The sequence below is a fragment of the Platichthys flesus genome, chromosome 16 (genome assembly GCF_949316205.1).
Source record: "Platichthys flesus chromosome 16, fPlaFle2.1, whole genome shotgun sequence".
Taxonomy (NCBI): Eukaryota; Metazoa; Chordata; class Actinopteri; order Pleuronectiformes; family Pleuronectidae; genus Platichthys; species Platichthys flesus.
Window position 1 is genome coordinate 141,951 of NC_084960.1, and position 15,550 is coordinate 157,500.

At 44.5% G+C, this 15,550-nt stretch overlaps 1 protein-coding gene across 3 annotated transcripts in view; it reads right to left on the bottom strand.

Annotated features, from left to right (window-relative positions):
• Positions 1 to 310: 310 nt before the first annotated feature.
• arhgap27l (Rho GTPase activating protein 27, like) overlaps positions 311 to 15,550 on the bottom strand; it is a 23,190-nt gene continuing 7,950 nt past the window's right edge. The window contains exons 5-22 of one of the 3 annotated variants that reach the window (XM_062407513.1): positions 13,496 to 13,639; positions 13,105 to 13,257; positions 12,227 to 12,286; positions 11,872 to 11,955; positions 11,738 to 11,788; positions 11,509 to 11,589; positions 8,267 to 8,332; positions 7,120 to 7,187; positions 6,850 to 6,937; positions 6,361 to 6,462; positions 6,159 to 6,257; positions 5,788 to 5,860; positions 5,499 to 5,615; positions 5,313 to 5,411; positions 4,976 to 5,053; positions 4,639 to 4,773; positions 3,832 to 3,937; positions 311 to 3,078 (exon numbers count right to left, since the gene is read on the bottom strand). In XM_062407513.1, coding sequence (XP_062263497.1) covers positions 2,901 to 3,078; positions 3,832 to 3,937; positions 4,639 to 4,773; positions 4,976 to 5,053; positions 5,313 to 5,411; positions 5,499 to 5,615; positions 5,788 to 5,860; positions 6,159 to 6,257; positions 6,361 to 6,462; positions 6,850 to 6,937; positions 7,120 to 7,187; positions 8,267 to 8,332; positions 11,509 to 11,589; positions 11,738 to 11,788; positions 11,872 to 11,955; positions 12,227 to 12,286; positions 13,105 to 13,257; positions 13,496 to 13,639 — 1,782 coding nt within the window. In that variant the 3' untranslated portion in view covers positions 311 to 2,900. The remainder of the gene's footprint in view (positions 3,079 to 3,831; positions 3,938 to 4,638; positions 4,774 to 4,975; positions 5,054 to 5,312; positions 5,412 to 5,498; positions 5,616 to 5,787; positions 5,861 to 6,158; positions 6,258 to 6,360; positions 6,463 to 6,849; positions 6,938 to 7,119; positions 7,188 to 8,266; positions 8,333 to 11,508; positions 11,590 to 11,737; positions 11,789 to 11,871; positions 11,956 to 12,226; positions 12,287 to 13,104; positions 13,258 to 13,495; positions 13,640 to 15,550) is intronic. The other 2 variants (XM_062407515.1, XM_062407514.1) reach the window with 2 other exon arrangements.

A 15,550-nucleotide genomic window follows, 5' to 3' on the forward strand; every position in this document is an offset into this window, starting at 1 on the left:
CCCGGGCTGTGCTACAACACCATGGAACCATGTGTTTTAGATCTGCAGCATCATTCCTTCTATTCTGTACACTTCTATTCTACATTATTCTATGGTCGGTGAGTTTCCACTCAATAGGAGATGAAACATGAATCAATATTTAGATGAACGAATGAATAAAAGTTCAATTTCTGGTCAAAATCCAAGCTTAAGGTTTGTAGAGCCTACAGCATCAGATGTAATCGAACATTCCAATCTCTTTGGAGCATCAGACAAAGGTGAAATGATGTTTGAGTCCAACACAGACAAAAGAGCGACGTCATAACATGAAAAGTGTCACAATGATCAGTTTTTATTAAAATTAGTAAAATACCTTTTATATACAGAGTTTAATCTGTTCATCTTAACTTTGTTCTGCATCTTTGAATACATATATTAACTTAATACTATCAAAACACACAGCATTGTGCAGATGTGTCGTAACAGCACATTCATCCTTAAACGTTTCATCCGAACCTGGTGGTTCTGTAAGTCCCTCAGGGAAACATCCTAGGTCCTCTAAACTTTCCAATAGACCTCATTAAGATTTACAGAAAACTCCTCAAGACTTTCTTCAGATAGATCCAGGTAGCATTTAGCCTAGCTTAGCACAAAGACAGGAAACAGTTTGTAAGTTGTTTAGGTTGTACTTTGATGACGTAATATCTCGTCAATGTGATGACTCTCCAAAAACATCAGTGTCACATCCAGAGTAACATTTTGACCCAGTGTTAAAAAAATGAAGGTTTCATGTAAAAAATATTATTTGTATAAATGTGTAATTTACCAGAATCAGTAAATGTCACACAGAACTCGAGATTGTTTTCTCTGACTGAGACTCCCGAGCAAGTCCATGTTCTGATTGATTGATTTTTCACTTTGGATAAAAGATTCTAAAGAATGAATCAATTTGATGATTGAGACGCGATCATTAAACAAGATGAATGTCACAGTTTGAGGTGTTCAATGAAATATTCATCTAGCTCTTTGATAATTTAATTATTGCTCCCGACTTCATTATAACCATAGTGACAGTACAGGACAAGCGTTTATAAATAAAAAATGTGCTTGCTTATAATATTTTAATTGTCCCCTATGTAATAAATTCAATTATTTATTTAAAATTAGGATCACTTTCTTCTCAACATCATGACTGGAAACATGTCACGATTCCAGTCATGACATGTTTCCAGTCACACCAGGGTCCACCTCCTGTTGTGACGCCATTTTCCAAAGATCAGGTCAAAAATAACGTTGAGAAAAAACAAGACTTCAGAAATCCAGTAGATGAACTGAGACAGTTGTTCATGGTCACAATGAGTGGAAGTTCAGGTCTTCACCTGAGTGAGATGTTTCTAACCCATGTCTCATGTTTAAGCTCATGAGACATTTCACCCAATAGAGACGAAACACTTTGTGTTTTTTAGATTCCAACAAGCAAATCTCTTTGGGAGAGACGGAGTCCGGGCTTGTTGGTCCACTGCGGCTCGTCTTGGTGGCTCCAGGTTCAATCCCTGGAAACATTTTGATGAGAGTTTGTGTCTCATGTTCTGAAGCTTCATGTGTTTGTTCCATAGTTTCAATTGATCTGTTAGTTCTGGTTTCACGTTGTAATTTAGGGACTACATTTTGTCTGACATGCGTACGTCCTGTCGTCATCACCTACGTGGGCGGAGTCTACCTATACTTGACTCTGATTGGTCTGTAGCTGGGCGTGTGGTCAGTTGGGCAGGTCATCTGGTTGCCATGGTAAAATCATGATGTATCACAAGCAGTATCAGCACATTCAGGTGCAGTACTACAGTACTCCACAGTACTACAGTACTACACACTTTCTCAAATGAACGTCCTCGTGGTTCAAACATTATATCGTCGGAGTTGAAGACTTCAGCTGCTTCCTCTTCTTCTTCTTCTTCCTCTTCTTCTTCCTCTTCTTCTTCTACTGTTTAATTCTGTCTTTACCTCCCACTGATTGGTACAAAAGTCTAAACTATGCAACAAAGTGTTTTCACTGCAAACCAACAGATCCTGGTTCAGTTTGCTCCAGACTCAGAACTCCTTTTCTACTCTGAGGAACCTTTCACACCTGATGTTTAGGTTCCGACTGAACTGAGGAGTCAGAAGCTCTGAACCACACAAGGTTTGAACAATCCTGACGTTCTGTTCAAGGTTCTAGAACATTATATTCATGTGGTTTTCAGTTTCCATTAAAGTTAAATGTCAGAAATTCGTTACTAATAGGAGATTTTGTGAGTTGTACGAGGTCTTGAGTGAGACTTGAAATTTTACATGTAGTTTTTTCTTTGGGTTTTAAGGTGCAGGTTGTACAGGCTGAAGTGAAGTCAAAGTTCTCCCTGAATCCTTCTGGACCGTGTGGTCAGAGAGGTGTGTCCTGTGAAGGTTTTGAAACTAGGTTGAATTTATTCTTGCACCAATTGAGAAATCTCAGGAGGTTTAGCGCTGCTCTGTTTAAAAAAATAGAAGGAGGGTGTTTGTGAAGTTTTATATAAATTTGGATATTTTGTTTTAAAGTGAGATATTTGGGGATTTAAATGAGCGGTTTGGTCTTTGTATGAGAAGCCCAGCTGGGTCCAGACTGATCCAGGGTTTTATCAGGCTCTACCTGTATCATTCAAGTCACAGAGCTTAGGGAGGGTCAGAATGTGGCAGATGATCTTGATAGAGTGAGATGATGATGTTTATCTACACAGATCCAGAGTTTTGTAGAAGTCCCTAACCCTAAGTCTCTTTGCTTAGTAACATGTGACAGGAGGTGTAGGAGCTTCTCTGTCACTTCAGAAGATTATTGGCATTTCTCATGGTGCTCTGGCGCCCCCCAGAGGTTCTCTAATGGTTCTTTTAAATTCAACAGTAGGTTCTTCCTACGTCTGGGAAAAGACAAACTGAAACTCATTGAGCATGAGCTCTACAATCTGGCTCTGGAAAACCATGTTGATCGTCATGTTGGGGGACTCGGTCTGTGGGCGGAGCAACGTGGGTCCGAACACAATGGCGACGCTTTGAACCGACATCCTGTTGGAGTCCCTGTGCTCCGTCACCCTGGAGAGAGAGGTTCACTGTAAGTTCTGACATCATCAACTCATTGTGGAACAACGTTAGAGGAGTGACGACTCACAGACTGTAAATTAACCATGTGAACAAGTTTGAGAAAAACATCCATATTTCAACCATGGAAAACATCTTTCAAACAAAACCAGTGAGTAAAATAGTGGTTTAGAATATTTGTCTTCACTAATCAGAGCAGTTTCAGTCACATTTGTTTTATTTACAGACTCATATATGGTCCCTGTGATCTTTGACCTCTGAAATCTAATCAGTTCATTGGCGTCTAAGTGGTAACATTTGAACCAAAGCTGAAACCCTAACCCTGAAGGTTTTCTTGGGATATAACGTTCAATAGAAAGAGACGGCCCGAACAAACTAAAAACATGATGCCTCTGGTCAAATGTGTCGCTGAGACGTACTAAAACAAATCTTCCTCCTCTGATTTGTTTCCCAAGTCTGACCTTGATAATCTTCTGTATGTGAAGGCATTTATAATTGTGTACTTAGCTTATTTTGGACAAACCACACGCAGAACAAATGAAGACAGTCGGCAGTAAACTCAAATCAACATTGGTGAGATAGAAAAAAGATCTGTTTAAAAATGACCCAAAGGTAACTTGGATAAATGAGATCCAGAGAAAATGAGGAAAAAAAATTTGATCTGATCAAAAACATCAAATATTTACTGAATGTAAAAAAACAAATGTGATTCTAAAACAACCTAGTTCGGCTTTAGGTTACACTCACTTGTGCAGGTGTTTGAACAGCAGCTCCATGGTGTCGTGATTTGGCAGAGGCAGCGATCGAACCAGGTCCTTCATGTAGGACACTCTCAGACTGTGGTCTGGAACTTCTGCATGGAAACAAACATAGTTGCGTTCACCTGACAGGTTCAACTCAGCAGATGTAGCTAACAAGTCAGCGTCAAGTGCTACAGGCCAAACTCCCGATGACCTTTACTCACGATGTGTTGATAACAAGCTTTTCTTTCATTGGGATTAAGGGAAAAAGGCGGAAAACACTTAATTTCTCTCTAATTTATCTGTCAATGAGATGTTTTCACACATGAACTGAACCACTGACATGTTCCTCACATGTTCCTCACATATTCTGCAGGTTCTGTCTGTGAGAACTGATGTCTGAGTCAGTGTCTCTGGACATGTTCTGGATCTTCTCCAGCAGCCTCCTGGTAGAATGTGTGTAACATGTCAGAGTCCATGTGAGGAACCAGCAGGACAATGTGTGGAAGCTTCCCAGTGAGCGAGTGGACGTGTTGATGAGGTTTCTAACACGTGACGGACGTGAAACTGGAAGAACACAAACATCTCAACCAATGTTAAGATGCGTTACTGTCATCTAATGTATCGTCTTCCCACTCTTCAATTCTCCACGTCTCAAAAGGGGGTTAGGGTTGGGGTTATATTTAGGTAATTATTGACTTTATTATAAAACTAGAATCCCCTCCTTGTGGTTATTTGTTTCCAACAATCACAGCAGTTATGTCTATGTGTCACATTTGTGTTGTGTACGATGTGAGATGTATGCAGTACTGACGGATAGCAGCGATGAACTTGTCGAAGCAGCTGAAGGGAAACAGTGGCTCTGGAAGCTCCCGCAAGAAAAGTTTCAGAGCTCCGGTGATCACGTGGATCTCCTGCCACAGTCCATCGTCTAGGTCCAGCTGCTCCTCTGCAGATACGACAACAACGGATTTAAACACATCATCTGCATAGAGTCACACCTCAGGTCAAATCCTCACTTTTAAACTTTTTATTTCAGTTATAATCTTCCACGATGTTGAATGTTCAGATATCAAGACCCCTCCTAGTGGTTAATCCTCAAAGAAGTCCACATGATGCATCATGGGAAACATCAGAGTGACGTTTATTACCGTGATCAGCTTTATGTCGTAGTTTCTGGATCACAGCCAAGTTTCCACTGACTCTGTAGATACCGTCAACGTCCAGACCTGACACACACACACACACACACACACACACACACACACACACACACACACACACACACACACACACACACACACACACACACACACACACACACACACACACACACACACACACACACACACACACACACACACACACACACACACACACACACACACATTTATATGTTACATAATATTTACTTAATAATCAGCGAGTCTTAGTGAATGTCTGTGTGCGTGTATGTGTACATAAGTGTGTTTGTGTGTGTATGTGTACCTCTCCGTTCTACCACTCTGATACACTTCTGTAGAAATGTGGGGATGGTTGTGTTTTCTCTGTGACACAGTGTGTCCAGGTGACATCCGAACACATTATCTGAACCAGAGAGAGAACGTTAAAGACAAACCGACGTGATGGAACACGTGTTCTACAGCATGGATGTTTAATCTGATTGGCTCGGACCTCTGATGTATCCTTTCTCTTTGACGCTTTGCAGCGTCGGCCGACGCTGGAGGAAGCGTCTGAGTTTGGTCCGAACTCGTGTCTGCTCAGAGTCAACCCCTGATGAACTCGTTGAGGCTGAAAACAAGAAAAATACCCCGAGTCAGTATCAATGAATCTGATTTAATGATGAACATTTGAAACGTCTCAGATGTCAGTTATTTTGATGTCCTGTGTTCGTGACAGGAGAGACAAAATTACTTTTCTGTGGATCAACTACTCAAAAAGTTTGAAGGAGAAGTGGACTCACACGTCTTCCTGCGCTCTTTGTCTTCTCTGTCCGACGCTGCGTCGTCCTCGTCCTCCGTCACCACATCGTGTTCCTGAATCAGATCACAGATCTGTTTACACCACTTCTGCTGTAATTGATGGATGTGTTGTGTTTGTATTTGTGTTTCTGTTCTGTTGGGTTTGTGTCTGACGCTGCATCGCGTTCCTGAATCAATGTTGTTGTGTTTTGTCGGTTTTTGTTGTACCATTTCCTGTCTCTGTGTCATGTGCGGTCTATGTGTTGTCCATGTCGTGTGTGGTGTGGTGTTTGTGAGTGAAGTCCTTGTGGTGTCTGTGTGTTGTGTCATTCCATGACTGTGTGTCGTGTCGTGTCGTCTGTGTGTTGTGTACCAGTTGTCTGACGGCGTCCTGGATCACTTTGAGCCAGTCACTGATGATGCTCTCGGTGTCGTACTGCATCAGGAACTCACAACCCTGCCGAGTCTTTAGCTGCAAACAAACAAACACAAATAACACCATGGTGACGCTGAGTCACTATGGTAACACATATGTGGAGGACCAACAGCCTGTAACCGTGGGAACAGGTCAGTACCTCCACAACGTTCTTCTTGGAGGACTTGTCTTTGGCCGCCCAGCTGACTGAAGAACCTCTCAGGTCCACCGTGTACTCTGGAACAATCTGTGACGCTTTACTCTGGAAAACAGAACGTCGGAATAGTTCATACATTTAAAAACAGATGTTTTGATCTCATCATCATCTCTTTAATAAAAGTCTCAATGAATCCTGAGATGTTGGGAAGAGTTTTCAATACATGACATCTGAGAACCTGAAGAGGGCTTCAGATCAATTATTACGGTTCATCCTGCGGGGAACATGAACCACTACCACATCGGACAGTACTATGCATGAAGACTCTCAGGGTCAAGGGAAGGTCAGGAGTCGTACATGTGAACCTAGTGCATCATGTGACTCATAAAGTGACATCATCGCTGCTGAACCTCAAACCAGACTCAAACCTGTCTGAAGACTTTATCTGGGTTAGAAATCCAGTGAGTGTTCAGGTGTGAAACTGGTTCTTACAGCGTTCCCAGTTGGAGCAGACTTGGGGTCTCTGTGGAAGGTGAGGATCCCACCATGCAGGACGGTCCAGGACTGACTCCAGTTCTTCCTGTCCAACAACAAGACAGACAGTCAGCGCCAAACTAAATGTCACCCTGATGTTAAAGTCAATCTAAAGAGAGGAAAATAAAATGTCTAAATCTGCATTCAACCATAAAATCTGTCCTGATTTTCTACAGAGTGAAGACATTATCGAACACTGAGGCTCAGAGTCCAGTTTTTTGTTCTCACCTGATCCTTTTGCCGTTATCAACTACTTTGGTCTTATTGATGATTCCTGCTTTCTCCAGCTGATGGCCCTGTAGACACATTACAGCTTTAAAATGAGACTACTGTGTGTGTCTATGTGTGTGTGTGTGTGCTTGGGGGGGGGTGTATGTGTGTGTTGTTCTTCCTCCCTGAAGGCTGTTACCCTCGAACGTCCTTTAGAAACAGAACTCCCTCAGGAAACCTTAATAACCCCTGGAACTTCATCAAGGAGCATCACTAGTCCTTAGTTATTTCTAGACTGCCACTCTCTACCACTCAATAATTCTCATCATGGATTCCAAGTGACGTCATTAATTGTTCTCTAGTATACCTTGAATCTCCCAGGACTCCCTCAATATAACCTATATAAGACAAGTCCCTGGATGCTGAGAAACTTGTCCTCTAGACTGGATTACTTTAACTTTCTATTATCAGGACGTCCCAGTAAGTCTGTTGAAAGCATCCAGTTGGTCCAAGACGCTGCAGCACGCGTTCTGACAGGAACTAGACAGAGAGATCATATGACTGCTCTCAGCTTCTCTGCATTGGCTCCCTGTCAAATTCATAGCAGCACAGGAGGTAGAACCTTCAGCTACCAGGCTTCTCTCCTGTGGAACATTCATTCTTGTTCTAGATTTTGTCGGTCCTGATCCAGGACTTCAGTATGTGGTCTCTGCAGTGTGTGGTTTGAGGTCTCTGCAGGTTCCAAGCTCTACCCACAGGATCCAGTCTGTGGTCTTTACATCAGTCAGCTACAGGATCCCTGAACTAAACATTGTTTGGTCTCAAGAGCTAAATGATATTTTAAAACTCAAACCAGAATGAGATTCCACCCCCAGCTTCTTCACATTTGAAGATATAACAGTCTGACCTGCTGGTGGCACCAAGAGGATCAACAAAGTCAGTGTCTGACTCAAGAATCATGAGAATTCATTTTGAAAACACGCTGCTAGCATAGCTACAACCATAAACTATCTTCGGTACATAACTGACAGACGAGCAGCTAGTTGTTCAGAACCACCCACCAGGAGAGCCACCACATAACCCAACCATTGTTTCAGAACATTTTTGACAGAGACAACCCAACAGACACCCAGCACCCAGTGGCCAATCAGGGCCCGGGACCTACATGCAGCTGGTGGGAGTCTGTGCTCCGATTGGACAGATTCCTCTTCAGTCTGTGCCTATCAGAGAACTTGATGAGGAAGAACAGGGTGACATCACAATTGTGTTATCGAGACAATGAATGAATAAATGAGACAGGTGTGAGACTGGTGTGAGACAGGTGAAGAGACACCTGTGAGACAGGTGAGGAGACAGGTGTGAGACAGGTGAGGAGACAGGTGTGAGACAGGTGTGAGACTGGTGTGAGACTGGTGTGAGACAGGTGTGAGACTGGTGTGAGACAGGTGAAGAGACACCTGTGAGACAGGTGAGGAGACAGGTGTGAGACAGGTGTGAGACTGGTGTGAGACAGGTGAGGAGACACCTGTGAGACAGGTGAGGAGACAGGTGTGAGACAGGTGTGATACAGGTGTGAGACAGGGGAGGAGACAGCTGTGAGACAGCCGAGGAGACTGGTGTGAGACAGGTGTGATACAGGTGTGAGACAGGGGAGGAGACAGGTGTGAGACAGGTGTGATACAGGTGTGATACAGGTGTGATACAGGTGTGAGACAGGGGAGGAGACAGGTGTGAGACAGGTGTGAGACAGGTATGAGACAGGTGTGAGACAGGGGAGGAGACAGGTGTGAGACAGGTGTGAGACAGGTGTGAGACAGATGAGGAGACAGGTGTGAGACAGGTGTGATACAGGTGTGAGACAGGGGAGGAGACAGGTGTGAGACAGGTGAGGAGACAGGTGTGAGACAGTTGTGAGACAGGTGTGATATAGGTGTGAGACAGGGGAGGAGACAGCTGTGAGACAGCCGAGGAGACTGGTGTGAGACAGGTGTGATACAGGTGTGAGACAGGGGAGGAGACAGGTGTGAGACAGGTGTGATACAGGTGTGATACAGGTGTGATACAGGTGTGAGACATGGGAGGAGACAGGTGTGAGACAGGTGTGAGACAGGTATGAGACAGGTGTGAGACAGGGGAGGAGACAGGTGTGAGACAGGTGTGAGACAGGTGTGAGACAGATGAGGAGACAGGTGTGAGACAGGTGTGATACAGGTGTGAGACAGGGGAGGAGACAGGTGTGAGACAGGTGTGAGACAGGTGTGAGACAGGGGAGGAGACAGGTGTGAGACAGGTGTGAGACAGGTGTGATACAGGTTTGAGACAGGGGAGGAGACAGGTGTGAGACAGGTGAGGAAAAAGGTGTGAGACAGGGGAGGAGACAGCTGTGAGACAGGTGTGAGACAGGGGAGGAGACAGGTGTGAGACAGGGGAGGAGACAGGTGTGAGACAGGTGTGATACAGGTGTGAGACAGGGGAGGAGACAGGTGTGATACAGGTGTGATACAGGTGTGATACAGGTGTGAGACAGGGGAGGAGACAGGTGTGAGACAGGTGTGAGACAGGTGTGAGACAGGGGAGGAGACAGGTGTGAGACAGGTGTGAGACAGGTGTGAGACAGGTGAGGAGACAGGTGTGAGACAGGTGTGATACAGGTGTGAGACAGGTGTGATACAGGTGTGAGACAGATGAGGAGACAGGTGTGAGACAGGTGTGATACAGGTGTGAGACAGGGGAGGAGACAGGTGAGGAGACAGGTGTGAGACAGGTGTGAGACAGGTGTGAGACAGGGGAGGAGACAGCTGTGAGACAGCCGAGGAGACTGGTGTGAGACAGGTGATACAGGTGTGAGACAGGTGAGGAGACAGGTGTGAGACAGGTGTGATACAGGTTTGAGACAGGGGAGGAGACAGGTGTGAGACAGGTGAGGAGACAGGTGTGAGACAGGTGTGAGACAGGTGTGAGACAGGTGAGGAGACAGGTGTGAGACAGGTGTGAGACAGGTGTGATACAGGTGTGAGACAGGGGAGGAGACAGCTGTGAGACAGCCGAGGAGACTGGTGTGAGACAGGTGTGATACAGGTGTGAGACAGGGGAGGAGACAGGTGTGAGACAGGTGTGATACAGGTGTGATACAGGTGTGAGACAGGGGAGGAGACAGGTGTGAGACAGGTGTGAGACAGGTATGAGACAGGTGTGAGACAGGGGAGGAGACAGGTGTGAGACAGGTGTGATACAGGTGTGATACAGGTTTGAGACAGATGATGAGACAGCTGTGAGATAGCCGAGGAGACAGGTGTGAGACAGGGGAGGAGACAGGTGTGAGACAGGGGAGGAGACAGGTGTGAGACAGGTGTGATACAGGTGTGAGACAGGGGAGGAGACAGGTGTGAGACAGGTGTGATACAGGTGTGAGACAGGGGAGGAGACAGGTGTGAGACAGGTGTGATACAGGTGTGATACAGGTGTGATACAGGTGTGAGACAGGGGAGGAGACAGGTGTGAGACAGGTGTGAGACAGGTATGAGACAGGTGTGAGACAGGGGAGGAGACAGGTGTGAGACAGGTGTGATACAGGTTTGAGACAGATGAGGAGACAGCTGTGAGATAGCCGAGGAGACAGGTGTGAGACAGGGGAGGAGACAGGTGTGAGACAGGGGAGGAGACAGGTGTGAGACAGGTGTGATACAGGTGTGAGACAGGGGAGGAGACAGGTGTGAGACAGGTGTGATACAGGTGTGAGACAGGGGAGGAGACAGGTGTGAGACAGGTGTGATACAGGTGTGATACAGGTGTGATACAGGTGTGAGACAGGGGAGGAGACAGGTGTGAGACAGGTGAGGAAACAGGTGTGAGACAGGGGAGGAGACAGCTGTGAGACAGCCGAGGAGACAGCTGTGAGACAGCCGAGGAGACAGGTGTGAGACAGGGGAGGAGACAGGTGTGAGACAGGTGTGATACAGGTGTGAGACAGGGGAGGAGACAGGTGTGAGACAGGTGTGATACAGGTGTGATACAGGTGTGAGACAGGGGAGGAGACAGGTGTGAGACAGGTGTGAGACAGGGGAGGAGACAGGTGTGAGATAGGTGTGAGACAGGTGTGAGACAGGTGAGGAGACAGGTGTGAGACAGGTGTGAGACAGGTGAGGAGACAGGTGTGAGACAGGTGTGAGACAGGTGTGATACAGGTGTGAGACAGGGGAGGAGACAGGTGTGAGACAGGTGTGAGACAGGTGAGGAGACAGGTGTGAGACAGGTGTGAGACAGGTGTGAGACAAGGGAGGAGACAGGTGTGAGACAGGTGTGAGACAGGTGTGATACAGGTGTGATACAGGTGTGAGACAGGGGAGGAGACAGGTGTGAGACAGATGTGAGACAGGTGTGAGACAGGTGTGAGACAGGTGTGTTTACCTGTGAACCGTCAGGCGAGAGTCTTCTATTCATCACCTCCGTGAGGTCAGACACGTTTCTCCTGTGACCGAGAGCAAACGTCTGAAACACATTGAAGAGGAAACATAAATTCAGTCCATTAATAAATTATTGATTAAATGATTGATTCAGTTATTGATGCGTCAGAGAAGATTCTTTATATGTTTGTGTCACTCATGTCTTCGGCCACACTGTGTCTCCAGCTCCTGACCTGCAGAGACGCTCCCTCCTCAGAAACTCCGTTTCCTGTCGTCCTTTGTGGCTGAAACCATCAAGGACACATTGGATTCATCAGAGAAAGATCAGGAGCATGAACTGATCGATATCTATTGATTGATTGATTACCTCCTGCATCCTCAACTGGGAGGAGCTTCCATCTATCAACTCCATCTGAACTCTGGGAACCAGACCCACAGCCTGCTGAGGATTCTGGGAAGACAATTGACATTCTACAGATGAAATGTGTGTGTGTGTGTGTGTGTGTGTGTGTGTGTGTGTGTGTGTGTGTGTGTGAGTGAGTGTGAGAGTGTGTCTGTGTGTGAGAGTGTATGTGTGTGTATGTGTGTGTGAGTATGAGAGTTTGTGTGTGAGTGAGTTTGAGTGTGAAAGTGTGTGTGTGTGTGTGTGTGTGCGTGGGTGTGGGTGTGGGTATGTGTGTGTGTGAGTGAGTGTGAGCGTGAGAGTGTGTGTGTGAGCTTACCGTTGTAAACACAGTGTCATTAGCTCCCTCTACAGGATAATCTTCCTCTGGCAGTGGAGGCTAAAGTTTAATGAAAGAAACAACATAGTTTACGTCATGTCTCCACATGCAAACACTGCCATCTATTGGTGATGACATTAATTGGAGTCAGAGTCTGTGTATCAAGATCCAATCCTCAGTCAGTCAATCACTTCGTCTGGATGTTAAATCATCAAATTACAAATTACATCACATTATTTTAGCTGACGCTTTTATCCAAAGCGACTAACATTAAGTGAATCAACCATGAGGAAACAACACAAAACAACAATCAAGTAGAAATGTGAACCAAAGTGATCTGACATCACAGAGATAAGAATGACCTGCAATGACGGAAACCATCGTTATAAACATTTATTTAACGTTATTTAACATTTAACGATATTTTGGTTGTGTTCATGTCCCATCTATTAACATGGAGGTTTAGGACCAGTACTGCAGCCAGTCCCCAGTACCAAAAGAACATTGAATATTATGAAACATATGTTTGCCAATATAAACTGTCTTAAAGGTTATTTCCAGTTGTTGGATATGGACTCTGTTTATCAGTACAGTTTAGAAAGATTAAAAAGGTATATTTGAGTATTCATTATTGGTAGCTTAACAATGCTAGCATGCTGGCTAATGCTTATGCTAATGTTAATGCTACTGATACTGATACTGATACTGAGATGCTGCAACCAATGTTGTTAAAATAGCAGATGACAAGTATAACTGTATGTCCCTCATTGGTGCATGTAACTGTTTGCCACCTTATATATTACAGGACATAGGTTAACAGTTCTGCTCTGACTGTATTGTTATCATAGTTTTCTTCTGCCGTCTTATCGGCATCGTACCGGGCTGTCATCATGCTCCCTGCTGTGCGACCAAAGGGGGGAGGAGGGGGAGAGGGGCTCAGGTGCAGTCCAGGATGTGGCTCGTGTGATTGGGTTGAAGTAGTAAAATCTCCCAGAGGCTTCGTCCAGTAGCTGCTCCCAACAACAAGCATCCTGAGAGGAACCATGTTAGTAGAGAGGGCACAGCTCGACTCACCTCCACTAACTTGACTTCACCTAACTAGACTTGAGTACACCTAACTTTACCTAACCACGCCTAACTACACTTACTAACACCAGACTAGACTAACCTTCACTTAACTAGACTTATCTTCAACTAACTAGATATTCACCAACATCCATGTGACAAGCAGTGATTGAAATCCACTCTATGAATGAACAGTGAATGTACCTGAGAGGAGGCGGGGGGGAGCAGCGGTGAAGGGGAGGCCAGTGCAGCAGGGGGCGCTGTGGGGCTGTGGGGGTCGGTCCAGGTTGTTTGTCTCGTCACAGGATGGAAATAAAACCTCCTCCCGCTGTCGTGGTCCGTGTGAACCTGAGCAGAGAGACCAATAAGCTGCTTCTGTGTTCAGGTGCACTCTTGTTACAATGTCATTGTACCTGAGTATAATAACAATAAAGATCTTTGAATTTGAATATTTCTACTGCGTTCAGGTTTATTTATTTAGTCTGTATTTTATCTGAGGAATTAAAAACAAATTACCCCTTTCCATATTCTCTCCCTAACCCTCACCCGATAAAAACGTTTAACAGAAAATAACGTTTCTGTTATCAGACCAAGTGGCAGCCTACCATGATGTCACCCATTGGTTTGTGAACTGGTTTTATGAGGCTTAGTTCTGAGTTTGATCAGCGCCATCTAGGCGGTTCGGAGCCAGGTGATGTTACCATATTTGGATAAAAGGGAAGAGCTGGGTCTGAACTCTGACCTCTCTACCCGGAGTGTAAACACGCCCACCTACACCGATTAGCTGCTAACACAGTTAGCTTCCATCATCTGAGGTAAAGTTCATGTTTAATAATGTGAAAAGCCAGTGGTGTCCACGTATTTCAGAGCTGTAGCTGAGGTGAGAGTTTTTATCTGCAGAACATGAAGAGACGTCAGAACATGTGAGCTGCTACATGAACAGTGATGAAAATGGCTCTTGGATTGTTTGCATCTTTCCTCCATCACCATCATTAGTCAAACAGTGCTATAATATTTATATAAATACTACTTTACTATTGTGCTTTCTCATTTCTAACACTTCTACTGTAAACGATACTCACTTAATACTAAGCACTACAGATTCATCTTCCTACAGTGAAGATCATGTTGACCTAGATCCAAAATTATATAACATTTTTGTTTGATTATAAATTAATTAATGTAGTTTAATGTGCAATAAATGTATCTATGAAACAAATGTACTACTCATGATTGTAAGAGAACAACTGGTATAAAGTAACAGCAACATTCAAAGTATTGAAATCAATCACTTGAACACGATGAATGTGTTGTTGGCATTTTAAATTAATAACAGGCTTTTTATATTTTGGTTTTGATCAAATTAATCGTCGATTGATAAATAAGGAAAAGGGTAAATGTGAAAAAAGCAGGCAAGTCATCTGTAGTCAATAGAAAATGTACTTAGTACAGTTTAATGATAAAAATCACAGGTTAAGTCTAAAATTAGTCACCTATATCTAATGCATGCTTTAAAGCGTTGACAGCAGTAAACATTTGTGATACAAGTCACAATGCATCCAGGTGAACTTCAGGTTGTCCAGTTGTCCAGTTCCACCAGGCTGGGACTGCTAGAGTGGATCCATTTTCTCATTCTAGGTCAATAATTAGTTATGTTTTAAAGAGCTGCAGGGTTTCTTCAGTGTTGTTTGTTGTAGTTAGCCTGTGGTAGCTAACTAGCTGCTAGCTCAGCAACAAGTCTGCTTGGTGTCGCTTTCAGTGTGGAGGGGGGTGGTGAGGAGGCTGGACAGGTCCCAGCTGGGGGGGGGCTGACAGACGACTGCGATTCCATGATGACATCATATGGGGGAGGTTCGATAAGACATTTCTTAGAATGGACAGAGAGAAAAAGTCTTCGGAGTGACTGTTTTCATACTTTGAAGCCCCCTACTGACCCCTTCAAACAATAACGGATAATAAAAGCCCAACAAATATATTTTACGCAATATGGGCCCTTTAGAAATGTTACTACCACCTATAAAAAAGCAGAAATTAAGTCAATGGTCAAAACTAAATCTGAGGAGATAGAGAATAAAACACAAAGTTCTGTTACTCTGTCATCTCAGAGGAAAATGTAGATTCATATTGAAATCATCTCATGACATAATTCATGCTGTTATCCAGTCTCTGTCCTCCATATCATGAAGAAGGCCACCAGATATTCTTCCTGCTGTTGACTCCAGTGGTTTCACCTCATCCTCAACTACAGCTTCAGTCCTT